The following is a 12,922-nucleotide window of genomic DNA, read 5'->3' as shown; positions in this document are numbered from 1 at the left end:
TGGAATGCTTATTCTAACTTTTTCCTAAAATCGTAATAAAAAATTTAAGAAAAACTCTTTTCATCTTCATCCTAGAACACCTAAATAATAGGATTTCAAATTTATCCTTATAAATCTTTATACTATATCACTGTATCTTCGGCTATTTGCAAGTTCAATTAATATATTGAATGTAATTTTTCATAATAATTAATTTTTCTTATATTAAAAATAAATTTTCTTTTATTCTAGGAAACAAATGTTTTAAAATACTATATTCTTTGACTTTTGAATAATTGTGCTAGAATTTTTTTTGAATCACATATCAAAATTGAAAATAGTTTAAAAATAAGATATAATTGTTTGACTTCATGTAATTTATATTTTATATTACTAATTACATTGCTACTAAATGAAAAATGTTAACTTAAAAATCTATATAATAGAATGAATCAAATATAACAATTGAAGAATTTTGATATGAGTCCTAATTTATTTGTAAACTAAAAATATCAAAATATCACGTAAATAGACAAATACCATTGTAGAACAAATAAAGCAATATAAGCTAATCCAAGGTAATTAAGTCATATTTGTATTTAGTATATTCCATTTGGATATGTAAATATAATTATACCAAATATTGAAAGTGAATAAACATTCAATTTTGGCTTATTTACCAAACCATGGAATAATAATTTTTTTCCTACTATTCTGGATGGAAATATATTGTTGGTGGAACGATCTTTCCATTCTAAACATTCTTGCATATCAAACCAGAGGTAAAAGTAATAGTATAAAAAAAGTAAAAATTGAACACATGATTTAAACCTAATCGATGCTGTCGAAATTTTCAACTCTAAAGTCAAAATAGAATTTCTTATATTTAAAACAAAACCTACACATTTAGATGTACATCTTAGAGTTAAAAAAATACATATACAAATGACAATAAATAATTCAAACTTACGTTCTCACTTTTAATTAAGCATAAAAGCTAGTTCCTATCACAAATTTCCTAAAACAATTGTTTCCTCTCCTTTTCTTTTCATCTTTTGTTTTGGGAAAATTGAAATATTTTCTTTTCGGAAACATGAGGTAAATTTGGGTAAAACATTAGAACCCTAGGCAGAACTTTTGTCTAATTCAACACTCCACTTGACATAAAACAGGAAAGAAAAAGGGAAAGAAAATAGAGAGTGGCATTGAATAGGTAATTAATATGTAGACAAAAAGTCAAAATTGGCAAGTGAAAAAGAGAGAAGAGAGAGAAGAACTTTGTTCCAAAGTTGACGACGTCATATGCCCATTTTCCCATTTCCTCTTTCCATTTCTCCCCATTTTCTAATCCGGGTTTCGCTTTCTTTAGCCTTTCGTTTCCGGAAGAATAAAAAGAAAAGCACAGCAACAGAGGAAAAAAGAAGGAGGAAAAAGAAGGAAAAAAGCTTCAGAAGTTTAGTCACTGATTTTACTGAACTTCAAAAGAAGAGGAAGAAGGAGATGTGGTGGCTGCTGCAGTAATTAGTTTTGAGTACTGAATTTGAGTTGGGTGGGTGGGCTTTTGATAAAAGAAAAAGGGAAAGGAAAAGGCAAAAATTCTGGGCTTCTGATAGATTTTCCTGGTTCAGTACTTCTTCTGACGGTAAGTTTTTGTTTCCTCTGTGGTTAGTTTTTTATGCCCAGTTGGTTGTTTGCTTGATTGGATGTTTGTGTGATTTGTGAGAGCTAATTGGGTTTGTATGCTAGTGGGTTTTGATTTAAATTCAAAAAGAAGTAAAAAGAAAGAGAAAAATATAATGCACTTTACTCCTTTTTTTACCCCTTTGGTGATGGTGGTGGTGATGAAGTATGTTTTTTCAGTTTGATTTGTTTGTTTGATGAGAACCCATATGAGACAGCAGTGTATGTTGGGGTGGTAATAGAGTTTAAGAACTTGAATTGGGGTTTAAATTTATGTATACTTCATCTATTTTTTGAGTAGAAGCTATGTAGGTAGATGTATATTTGAAATAAAGGTTTTGTTTGTTTGTTTGTTGATAAGTTTAGTCTTTGATCTTCACGGGGCAGAATGTGTAAAGGGATCTAGTTGTTGGTTCAGCATTGGCTTAAGAACTGTTAGCAGTTACCTGATTGCAGTGTTGGGAAATAAGATGCTTTTGTATTTGTATTGACTCTGGTCTTTGAAAGATGCTGAATTTTTTGCCTCTAGTTGAATTTGAGGAGTTAGGAAAGGCTGATTTAAATGGAAAAGGGTGAAAGGGTAGTAGTTGAAACTGTTTTGCAGATTTATGTACTGTAACTCTTGAATACTTGGAGCTTAATAGCTGATTGAAGAAGATCGAGTAGCAGTGCTTTTGTTGGAATTTTATACACCCTTTTGAATTTTGTACAAAATATATCCTGCAAGTCCTTTAGATGTGTATGTAGTTTGGTTTTTAAACTGGTGGATACTGAATTTTAAGGAGCTAGGAAAGATAAATTTAAATGGAGAGGTGTGAAAAGATGGTAGTCAATACTGTTGCACCGTTTTACTTAATATAACCGTTGACATGGATGATTACTTGGAGCTCAATATCCGATTGAAGAAGATTGAATAGCAGTGTTTTGATTGGAGTTCCATATGCCGTTCTGCAATTTGTACAAATTTATACTCCAAATCCTTTCGATTCATGGGTCAATTGTTGGCTTTAGCAATATGTTGTTTCTTATCATATCTGATATGTACAGAGTATACAAAGTGTTGGACATCTAGCTTTTGCATCTAATAAGTATCCAGTCATTGGGTTGTTCTGTTTGTGAACTACTTTTCTAGCTGAGTAACATCTAATAACTTGTTAAACAAAAGACATTCATCTTGGTAGATGCCTGCAGAGCTCCTAAAATGGATGGGAAAAATAGTTAACTAGCAACCACCTGTAGGCAATAGCCAATTGTAAGAGGGCTTGAGCATCTTCAATAGAGAGCAGGAATAAAGTTTTGTATGCCATTTCATCGGGTAAGGGGTTCAGGCCTATTGGGTTTTCCTTTCTATCAGTGCTTTGTTATTGAAGAAAAGGTATAGAGCATGTAAACCATAAACTCACTTTATGAATGCATTATTATGATTTAAAAGTTCTTCAATTTGTTTGATGATATTCAGTGAAATATATCTTCAGAGGATAACTAGAAGCTGTTAAGGCTACTGAATACAATTAATACAGTTTTATGCTTGAGAAAATCTCCAAGAGTTAAATGAGTTAAACCGTTAGTTTGATTCATATCTTCAGCATTGCTTCTATAACAATCTGTTGTAAAAGCATTATAATTGAATGACTGCCATGCTTGCTTTGCAGAGTGACAAATTCAATGAAAGTGGGTTTTACTTTCCTGCTGTCACAGGGAGTCAGACTTTTAGTCCAAACTGAATAGTTGTATAAGAAGTTGAGAGCAGAGTCTGTGATGGCAGATGTCAGTCCCAGGACTGATAGTTCTACTGATGCAAGCACTGAAGATAAGAACTCAAGGGTAATGATCGTTGCCTGTTGAATTGTATTCCTGTACTAGAATTGTGGTTGTATGATCATATTATTCCACAGTTTCACTGAGCCATTTAGTGTTGGATATTTGGGTTTTCTTTAGCCAATTATTAACATGAATACTTGCTTATTCTGGACACAGTTCCACAATAACCAAGGGCTGGCTGTTGTGGCTTCTGATGGGAGTGACAAGTCTAGAGATCAAAAGGTTGTCACCATTGAGTTGAATATATTCTTGTTAAACTTTATGTTCAAAATATTGACCACATGACTTTGGGTTTCAAATACGCAGACTCTTCGTAGGCTTGCACAAAATAGGGAAGCTGCAAGAAAGAGCCGTTTAAGGAAAAAAGTGGGTTCTCTTTTTACCTTTATATATATTTGGTTCTCATGACCTGTTTCTACAGCGTCTTATTAAATTTTTTTGCATGTTTAATTGAATTTGCACTGCCCTGTTCAATGTGATTATGTATTAGTATCTGGTGTGTTATTCGGCAGAACAATGGTTCAACATCTAAATTAGTAATCTCTATTTGCTTTCTTTCATTTTAATATTGGAAAATGAACATGAGACATCTCATGAAATTATGGTTCTGTCACAGAAAATAAAATCATGGTATGTATCATAAAGTTTTTGGTAGGAAAGATATTGTAAATATGAAGCAAGGTTCAACTCTTGTGATATTTTTCCTGTAGCACTTTTTCTTTTACATTATTCATATGAAATCCACGAGAGACATGTCCCTATAGGAAAGCAATCCATATCTGTTGGTTTGAAACAGGAACTTGTGCTACTTGTTGATAAAAAAATGTTCTCTTCGTGACTAATTGTTCCTTCAACATGTATGCTTTATTCCAAAGTCAATGGAATGGGTTGGTTTATGATTTCCAACAATTTATATGGATATTTAATCACTAAACTAGACATCTTATTCCCTGACATCTTTCGGGGCACATATAAATTGGGACTTTTGATTAGTTTGCATACCCCCCAATGCAACAAATTCCCCTTTCTCCAGGAGTTAATTTGCCAACTTCAGGTTTTACTTTCTCAAGTCAAAGTTAAATTTCATTTATGCTGATTTGAAAAGTTTAGGGAGTTGAAATTATTTTCTTTATCTTTCCAGCAAGAAGGGTTGAAACCACATCTTTAAAGTTGCCAGCAAAAGGAGTTTAAAATAATCCGCTTGCATATTTCGTGAAGTTCTTATCCAAATGAAGGGGTATGTGGGGTTATATATGTGATCTAATTATGGGTGTAGTGATTGCTACTGGCTTTTTGTTTCCTTGACCAACTTTTCTTTTACTCCTTGTGCATTAGTTTGTCCTCTTTTATGGTTGTTCCATGACCATTCTTTCTTTCACTCGTTGTGCACTAAATTATCTTCTTTTCTGGTCATCTAGGCATATGTTCAGCAACTGGAGAGCAGCAGGATGAAGTTGACACAACTTGAGCAGGAGCTGCAACGGGCTCGGCAGCAGGTTTGTCTTGGGTTACTTCTTGATTTTTTTTCTTCTTCTGTCTTTTATGTGTACTCTTGATTCAACTAAATCTATTTTCTTCGTGAAGGGGATATTTATTTCAAGTTCGGGAGATCAATCTCAATCTATGAGTGGGAATGGTATGGTTATCTCTTTCAATTCAGAACTCATTCTCTTGTAACATAGCATTTCAATGATTGTTTGTGTATTTGTGGTTGGTATGCTTGGAATACTTTCTCTCTGATAGACATTGTCTTTTTAGAAGAAATGAATTTTGCAGTAGTGAAGGTTTCTGTGTGAGAGAGCTGCAGGAAAAATATTGAAAAAGTGTATAAGGTGTTTTGTTGTTTTGTGGCAATAGTTCTTAAAAATAAAAAAGGATTTTAGCAATACATACATGTGCTCTCTGTTCGTCTTCCATGGGGAAAAAAGGTTCATTCTCACAAACCAAGTAGAAAACACTTAGGCTTTACATCCATTTTATTCAGTTTTCAGCCCTACAAATCATCTGAAATGCCTATTGGCTCTAACTTCTTTGAGCTTTGCTGACATGTGAAGAGATGTTGATAAGTAATTTGGTCCAATCAAATATTAGCAACATTTTGTTGAGAATTGGGTTAAACAAATGAAATTGCTAATTCTGTGGTATTCATGGTATTGTCCAATTAGGCATTTTCATCTAGCATTAAGTTAACACAGCATGAAATATGTATTCACATATATTGAAATCTACTATAGCTTAATTGTACGAGTTTGCTGTGATATTTTAAGTTCATTTATCCTACTGTCATGTTCTGAGCATCTACTTCTTACCTAGATTTGGTTAAAAGAAAGCACTGACAACCCTATTCTTTAGGAGCCTTGGCATTTGATGTAGAGTACGCTCGATGGCTGGAAGAGCACAACCGTAGAATAAATGAGCTAAGAGGAGCTGTCAATTCCCATGCTGGTGATGGTGAACTCCGCATCATTGTGGATGGCATCTTGGCACATTATGATGACATATTCAGGATAAAAGCGGATGCTGCTAAGGCTGATGTCTTTCATATTTTATCAGGCATGTGGAAAACTCCTGCAGAAAGATGCTTCCTCTGGCTTGGTGGATTTCGTTCATCTGAACTCCTTAAGGTGAGGTCATACATCATGATTTACTTTTTTGGTAGAACTTTTTCAGAGGATTGGTGGGTAAATAATAGGCGCTCCTCCTCCTACTCCACTCTATCTCTCTCTCTCTCTTCTCACGACAATTGTTGTATGCATGTGCAATGTGTGGTTTTCACAATAGGGACAACTTACCTCCCCGGAACATCATGCATTTTAGTCTTACATGGAATCATGCTACGTCAGTTGATCTGATCCCTATAGCTGTTTTCTTAGTCTGTGGGTACTGATGCTCTATCGATATGTTAAGTTGTTGATGAAAATGATAAAAAGAAGGTAGATAGGATTATTTGGCATCTTTATTGTTCATGCTAAACTATAAATATGAAAGTAATTCTTCATTAAAAGAACAAAGTGGAAAAACGGAAATTTAGGTAACTCTTAGTTACCCATAGATCAAAAGGAGATGTAAGCTTAGGATCAACTTTGAACCAGTGTTTCAAATGTTCTCGACTCAAGGCTTTTGGTAATCATAAGATCCTTCTGAGCAGAAAAAACAACTTTTGCCTCCAGAAAGGGATTTTGTGAATGTAGGTGCATTGCAAATTGAAAAGATATAAACTTTTAATGTCCATCACTTTGCAGAAGTGTAATGTGCTTGGCATTAACATGATCTTTTATTCTATATCCTCTTCTGCGTTTATGTACATGATTTGGCATGGTTTGTAAATATTGATCTAGTTTTACATTATGGACCTCAAATTAACATGCAAATCTTGCAAATTGCCTGTATAAATATCCAATATTTGTCATCACCTCCTGTCCTTTCCTTATTCTCTTTTATTTTAACTTCCTCTTATCAAAATTTTGTGACTGTTTCTTTTATGGATGTCGTTTTTATCTCTCTGTTGATTGTCAAACTTAACGAGGCCTTCGATCCATTTTAGTTAGAACATGGTTCCAATCTAACAATGGTTTAGATTTAGACCCACAGGAAAATTCTTTTGTGCTCTGATGCTTTTACTAATGATTAGCTGATGGGTCAACAATAACGGTGTATCATGTCCACAGAGGATGGTCTTGGAAGACATGGGCTTGTGATACACTTGAGAAAATTAATCACAATCATTATCTGATACAAGAGTTGGGCACAAAATGAAGTAAGGTGGCATTGCAATGTCATGGTTAAGAGAATAAAGATAATGTTGTGAAGTTTGTGATCTGGATAACTGCTTTTTTCTTTTTTTTTTTGGCGAGAGATTTTTACTTTTGGATAACAGCTGTGTTTCAGCCCAGGATTTATATGGGTTGGCTGACTGTCATGCAAATTGGAAGTGGAGAACAATCAATAGCTAATCCTTATTTTTTCCATCATATCTTAGACTTATCATTAGGAAATAGTTTTGGTCTTAAAAAGTTTCAGAGATGGATAATTGGATGCTCTAAATTATGTTCATATCATGTGATGAACTGCTGTGATTGTCTGACAAAACTGCAAAAGAGTAGTATTACTTGTTGAATATCAAATTCCTACATTCAAGTTGTTATCAAACATATCACAACAGGTAGTTATGATAAGAGTCATGTTGTCTGTTCTCATTGGTTTTTGCTTTCCTGTCAGGTAAATTTGTCTGACTCCATTTTAATTTAGTCTAAATTACAGATGCACCCTCTTCCACACAACCCCATCCCACACTCCCCCCCCCCCCCCCCCCCCAAAACCAAAAAAAATCCCTTAACACACCATTACAATAGGAAGGTGGATATCAGGGCATTCAAGCATATCATCTTCATACTAAAAATCTTTGTTTGGTTGTAGACATACATTCAAGATCATTGTAACTAGTCAAACCCTGACACTTTTATCTTTTATATTATCAACTCAAGGGAGACTTGTGTAATTTGCATTCTTGTAGTCCACCTTTTGGAGAAAGGAGAAGGGAGGGGCTGCGAGAAGGTTGGTTTTATGCATACGAGTTTTATTGCAATAGGCAACAGCGGCATAACTGCTGATGAAATGGTGGTGCAGATTGTGACAATAAGAACAAGTGTTGTCGGATTTTCCTATGTTCAGTTATTGATTCGCTGCACTAGCTTTTGTTTTATGTCATATTAGAACTTCAGGGCCAAAGATGAATTTGATTTTTTCGTTTTTGGCGTCCTCGGTTGTTAAGCTTGGTTAGCTGTTAAAGTTTATACAATCCTTATAAAAATTTTGGTTTCCAAGTCTTAATTTATGTACACGTATGAGTGAGCTTAGCTTTACATAGAGATGGAGTGCAGCAATTAGTATGAATTTTTCCCACTGGATACATGCACAAGTCTAGAAATGTGTGTGTGTGTGTTGAGAGAGAGAGATCCATTTGAGAGTAAATTGATGGTTAAATTGGCACTACTGAGTGCAGACATGAACAACAAAGAGCAACACTTAACTTTTTTTTTTTTTTTTTTTTTTCTATTTTCCTTCACTGGGTGCAACTCCAAAGAATTGCTTTGCATTTTATTATAGCTCTGATGATCCTGTGGATGCTCGAGTGCTTGCCATGCTTCAATGTTATTATATGTGTCTTTTGACTGTTCTTGTATTTCTTGGGACGAAGCCACTGCATTTATTGGTAGCTGTCTGGTAGCTATGAAGCTGTAGAGATCTAAGTTGTGCATGAATTCCAAGTATATGTGATCCATTTCCATTTTGCATTTCCTTATTGGATGAAGATTTGACACTTGGAGTGCATGCATCATTCGTTAGCTAAAAAATTGACTATTCTGTTTACAGCTGCTTATAAATCAGTTGGAGCCGTTAACAGAGCAACAGCTATTGGCTATAAATAACTTGCAACAATCATCACAGCAGGCAGAGGATGCATTGTCACAAGGAATGGAGGCATTACAACAATCATTGGCTGAGACCCTGGCTGGTTCTCTTGGACCTTCAGGTGGTTCAACGGGGAATGTGGCTAATTACATGGGTCAAATGGCAATGGCCATGGGAAAGCTGGGAACTCTCGAGGGCTTTATTCGTCAGGTTGGTCTTTGAATAAATTTTAAACATGTTGATGGAATTCAGTTCGTCTCTTAAGCGTTTGTTTTGATAAACTTGCATTCTCCTTATTTTGCAATAAATATATGGAGTGGTTAGAGCTATAAGTACAGTGCCAATAGCACAAGTAAAAGTTGTGTTTAATAACTTAGCAAATCAGCTAAACGAGCATAAGTCAAATGTGGAACGAGATGATATTAAAAGATTCCTTCCTCAACCCCAAGCACAGTGTGGAAGTCATCATAGAGTTATGGAGCTGAACATGTATATTTATTACCTAAGGCTTGTAGCTGCTGAGTGTTATAAACTTGTTTTAAGTTCTTCAAATTCACGAGTCATGTTGCAATATTCAACCTGATTTTTATTATGTACTTTTATTTATGGATTGCTTAAATTTCTGGTTCTTTATCTTCTAGTCTTGTGGAATAAATATTCATGTCCGTTGTTCACTTGTTTCTTCAAATAATATGCTTAGAATGTTTCATATTTTCATTTTCTTGTTTAATTTATAGATTCGTGCAATAGTTTACAGTATCAACTTACACTTGTATTAAATTGTACCACTTTATCGTTTCTTGTGTGCTTTGGCATATGAGAAACTTTTATTTGTTAGCTCATTTTAGCCCTCAGGATGGACTTTTTGCTTTAATAAAGTCCCTCTGTGCAACTGCTTCCAGAAAATTATTATTGACCCATCCAACAAAGGGCGAATGCATACTCATGAAAATGGGAGTGTGATTTAGGTATTTCCACACTTGTTTTTTCTGTTCTCTTACCCCTCCTATTTCTTCTTCTTTCTTGGTGTTCACCCTGCTCCTCCCCCCAAATTGGCAGCCTGTATCTGCATGGCAACCTCCCATCCACCACTTTCTCCAAGCTACCTCCAACTTCAGTCTTTTCGTGCACTGTTTTACACCGCCCAAAATCTGGCCCCCTCTGAAATTGCACCTGAGACCTGCCTCTCCCTCTGATAAAGTTCTTCATTGAACCACGTCTACTCAAAAGCCAACTGCAAACATGTCCTTCCATTTTTTGAATTACCTTGTGGTCATTTACTTTGTCTAGTTCATATTCGTAGGATTTAAGTGGCTTTGGTGCCCTGAAGACATTAGGAAGCTTCGGGTAGCATCAATTTGTATCTTGAATCTAGAGGTGGTCTAGCACTTTTCATTTTTGATGGATTAGCAGTTTCTTTTATTGACTGAGAAATAGTTTAGCATGAAAGTCATAGAGTTTAGTAGCGATTTTTGCAATGATGGAGGAGTTGCTACGACTGCTATGGGTTTTTTTTTTCTTGACATTTTGACCTGTGTTTTTTCTGTTATTAGGCTCTTAAACCCTTGCTATGTTTTAGTTGGAAGGATTGGTTCAATTGAAGCAATTTTCATACACAGAGGGCAAAATTGAGAAGAGTGTTTTTGGAGGAAAAAGGGGGGGGGGGTGTTCTGAATTGACAGGATAGCATAGTTCAGAGAGCCAAATGGTATAAACAAATGGAATAAACCTCACTTTCCAATAGGTTTTTAGGTGGCACGAATAGATTATTGTAAATCATGTGGATGTCCGATGTCTTTTATTTAATTGTACTTGTAATTTAGTTCTGTTGAAACAAGCAAAGCTGCAATAAATGAGCGAAGTTGTTCTTTAGAGGTCTCCATCGAATGCCCAGAACAGTCTTGATGATCTCTACTGCTTTTATTGTAATTACTGATTACTTTGAGGTGACAAATTTCACCATATCATGCCCAGTCACCAAAAAATGCTAGTCACTTGCCCCACCACCACAACACGCACCCCTCCCCCTCCCCAAAAAAAAAAACTGTGGGAGATAGGCACTGGCAGTCATCATAATCTCTACTCTAAAATACATGATTGGCCTTAGATTTTGTCTGATCTACCGTGGTTCCTGTTGTTGCACCCATTCAAAGAATGCTTCCTACTTCCTGGCTACACTAGCTATCTATGACCAGAACTGCTCCAAGTGCTTTTGCACAACAGTGACCTCTGGTGATTCAATAGCCCTGTTCTTCCATCGGTAACTGAATCTTTATCAGATGGACCTAGTATTGCAGATTTTGACAGTAAATGACATCCCTTGATCTTCTGGATTGCAGTAATTGTGAAAATTTCTTCTTTTTTTTTTTATCGATTGAAAAGAACTAAATCTTTTCACGTCGCAAAACCTTGTGTAACTTACAACAAAAAACTTAATAGGAGAGAGGTCATTGCAATTGAAGAAATGGGGAAATTTATTAGGGAAATTCGACAAGGTGTTAAATTGAATTATAGACGAGTTTTGTTGGATTGGAAATATGTAAGGTCTGCATAAGTGTAACAATTTTTATGGATGTTAATGTGATGTATTAATTGGGATTTGATATTGCTTGTTTCTTGTTACTACTGCCTTCTTTGAGTGTCATAGTTTACTTATTCTTCTTAAGAACAATGTGGAAGCAATTGGATCGTGTCGAGATTCTATTTGTGAGTTTTGTTTTCTATGCTGGTGAATTTATGTATGCACCTTTTAAATCTCAGGCTGACAATTTGCGGCAGCAGACGTTGCAGCAAATGCATCGGATATTGACAACTCGGCAATCTGCTCGGGCTCTACTTGCAATCAGTGACTATTTTTCTCGGCTGCGAGCACTTAGTTCCCTGTGGCTTGCTCGCCCGAGAGAGTAAGATCTACAATCTCACTTTCTGGTACTGATTTGAAAGCAGAGTAGATCTTTCCTAGTGATTTATGTCTATCAAGATTCTCCCTGGTGCATATATTGGATTATTTCCTTTTTTTTGTCAAAAACTCTGGAAGGGAGCTAGCTATTCATCTCTACAAGCTTGTAAGAATGAGTTTGAAAAATTTTTCCTTTTCCATTGGGTAAAGTTAACATGGTCAGTGAAGTTTTAGAGTCTGTAGCATATCAGTTATGTAATCAAGGTTAGTCAAAGGGTAACTGTAATCTATCTGGGTACTGTGCCAGAGTGCTGACTTCAATTGAGTATTGCCATTAAGACTAACTGGCACTTTTGCATTGCATTCTCCTTCTTGGTATTCTATGCATGCTCATTTTCTGTCTGGACTGCAGGGTACTTGGTCATTGTTCGTTTTGGCATAATTTGAGCAATTGCGGCTGATTCTTTCAGATTATATGCTTTTAACATCTTTACAAAGTTTAGTCTGCCCCTTTGAAATTGCCTGAAATGATGGTTTATAATCGCTCTCTTTCAGGCCTAGTTGATAGGAAAGAAGTGAAAGTTGTGAAAGAAAGGTAGCGGAGATCCCCATCTCTCCTACGAAGTTTCCCATGTGAAAGAAAATGTTCCCTTATTCTATTGGGATAATTTGAGAAACCTCCCCTGAGGTTTCTAATAATTTCACTTGGCTTCGCTAAGGTTTTAAAAATTACACTTACCTCCCTTGTCCATTTAAAATGATAATACTAACCTTAATATTTTTAATAAAACTCTTTTGTTGTCATGTTTATGCTAAGAATGGATTTTATAATTTTTTTACCATTTTCTTTCTTAATCATTTTTCTTATATTTCATTACAAGTATAGAAGAATTATCAATATTGTCCCTACTATCTATTCAAATTAAACATTAAACTAGTAATATTTTTTTGATAATTTTTAGTATCCTCTAATTTTTTTGTAGCTCTTTTTGTTTTGGTATCAAAATCAAGGATAAGTCAACAATGATTAAAAACAAATAGTTCAAAATCATTACCAAATTATGATAGTTTCACTACTAAATCAGTCCATAAATTTTTGTTAAAAAAATAGTCCATAAATTTTAAAAGAAA

At 35.0% G+C, this 12,922-nt stretch overlaps 1 protein-coding gene across 5 annotated transcripts; it reads left to right on the top strand.

Annotated features, from left to right (window-relative positions):
- The first annotated feature begins 1,165 nt into the window (after nt 1-1,165).
- On the top strand, nt 1,166-12,601 carry LOC113702079 (transcription factor TGA2.2). 5 transcript variants are annotated; one of them, XM_027223061.2, is made up of 10 exons: nt 1,169-1,621; nt 3,358-3,483; nt 3,637-3,702; nt 3,787-3,846; nt 4,899-4,976; nt 5,065-5,116; nt 5,833-6,104; nt 8,854-9,102; nt 11,653-11,795; nt 12,347-12,601. In XM_027223061.2, the coding sequence occupies exons 2-10, from the start codon at nt 3,418-3,420 to the stop codon at nt 12,354-12,356; spliced, it is 996 nt and encodes a 331-aa protein (XP_027078862.1). In that variant the 5' UTR covers nt 1,169-1,621; nt 3,358-3,417; the 3' UTR covers nt 12,357-12,601. The 5 variants fall into 5 exon arrangements, with proteins under 5 accessions (XP_071910459.1, XP_071910456.1, XP_027078862.1 ...); XM_027223051.2 differs by having other exon boundaries at nt 1,171-1,621; nt 3,312-3,483; XM_072054358.1 differs by lacking the exon at nt 3,637-3,702 and having other exon boundaries at nt 1,166-1,621.
- Nucleotides 12,602-12,922: the final 321 nt, after the last annotated feature.

The sequence above is a fragment of the Coffea arabica genome, chromosome 1e, assembly GCF_036785885.1.
Source record: "Coffea arabica cultivar ET-39 chromosome 1e, Coffea Arabica ET-39 HiFi, whole genome shotgun sequence".
NCBI classification, from domain to species: Eukaryota; Viridiplantae; Streptophyta; class Magnoliopsida; order Gentianales; family Rubiaceae; genus Coffea; species Coffea arabica.
The sequence above is the reverse complement of the archived record's forward strand: the minus strand, read 5'-3'. Positions and strand labels throughout refer to the sequence as shown.

Excerpts from the sequence above, each read along its gene's own strand:
- LOC113702079 (XM_027223061.2), top strand. The coding sequence starts at position 3,418 with ATGGCAGATGTCAGTCCCAGGACTGATAGTTCTACTGATGCAAGCACT. Across the intron at positions 5,117-5,832 it reads TCAATCTATGAGTGGGAATG|GAGCCTTGGCATTTGATGTA; the intron begins GTATGGTTATCT and ends CCTATTCTTTAG. Across the intron at positions 9,103-11,652 it reads TCGAGGGCTTTATTCGTCAG|GCTGACAATTTGCGGCAGCA; the intron begins GTTGGTCTTTGA and ends TTTAAATCTCAG.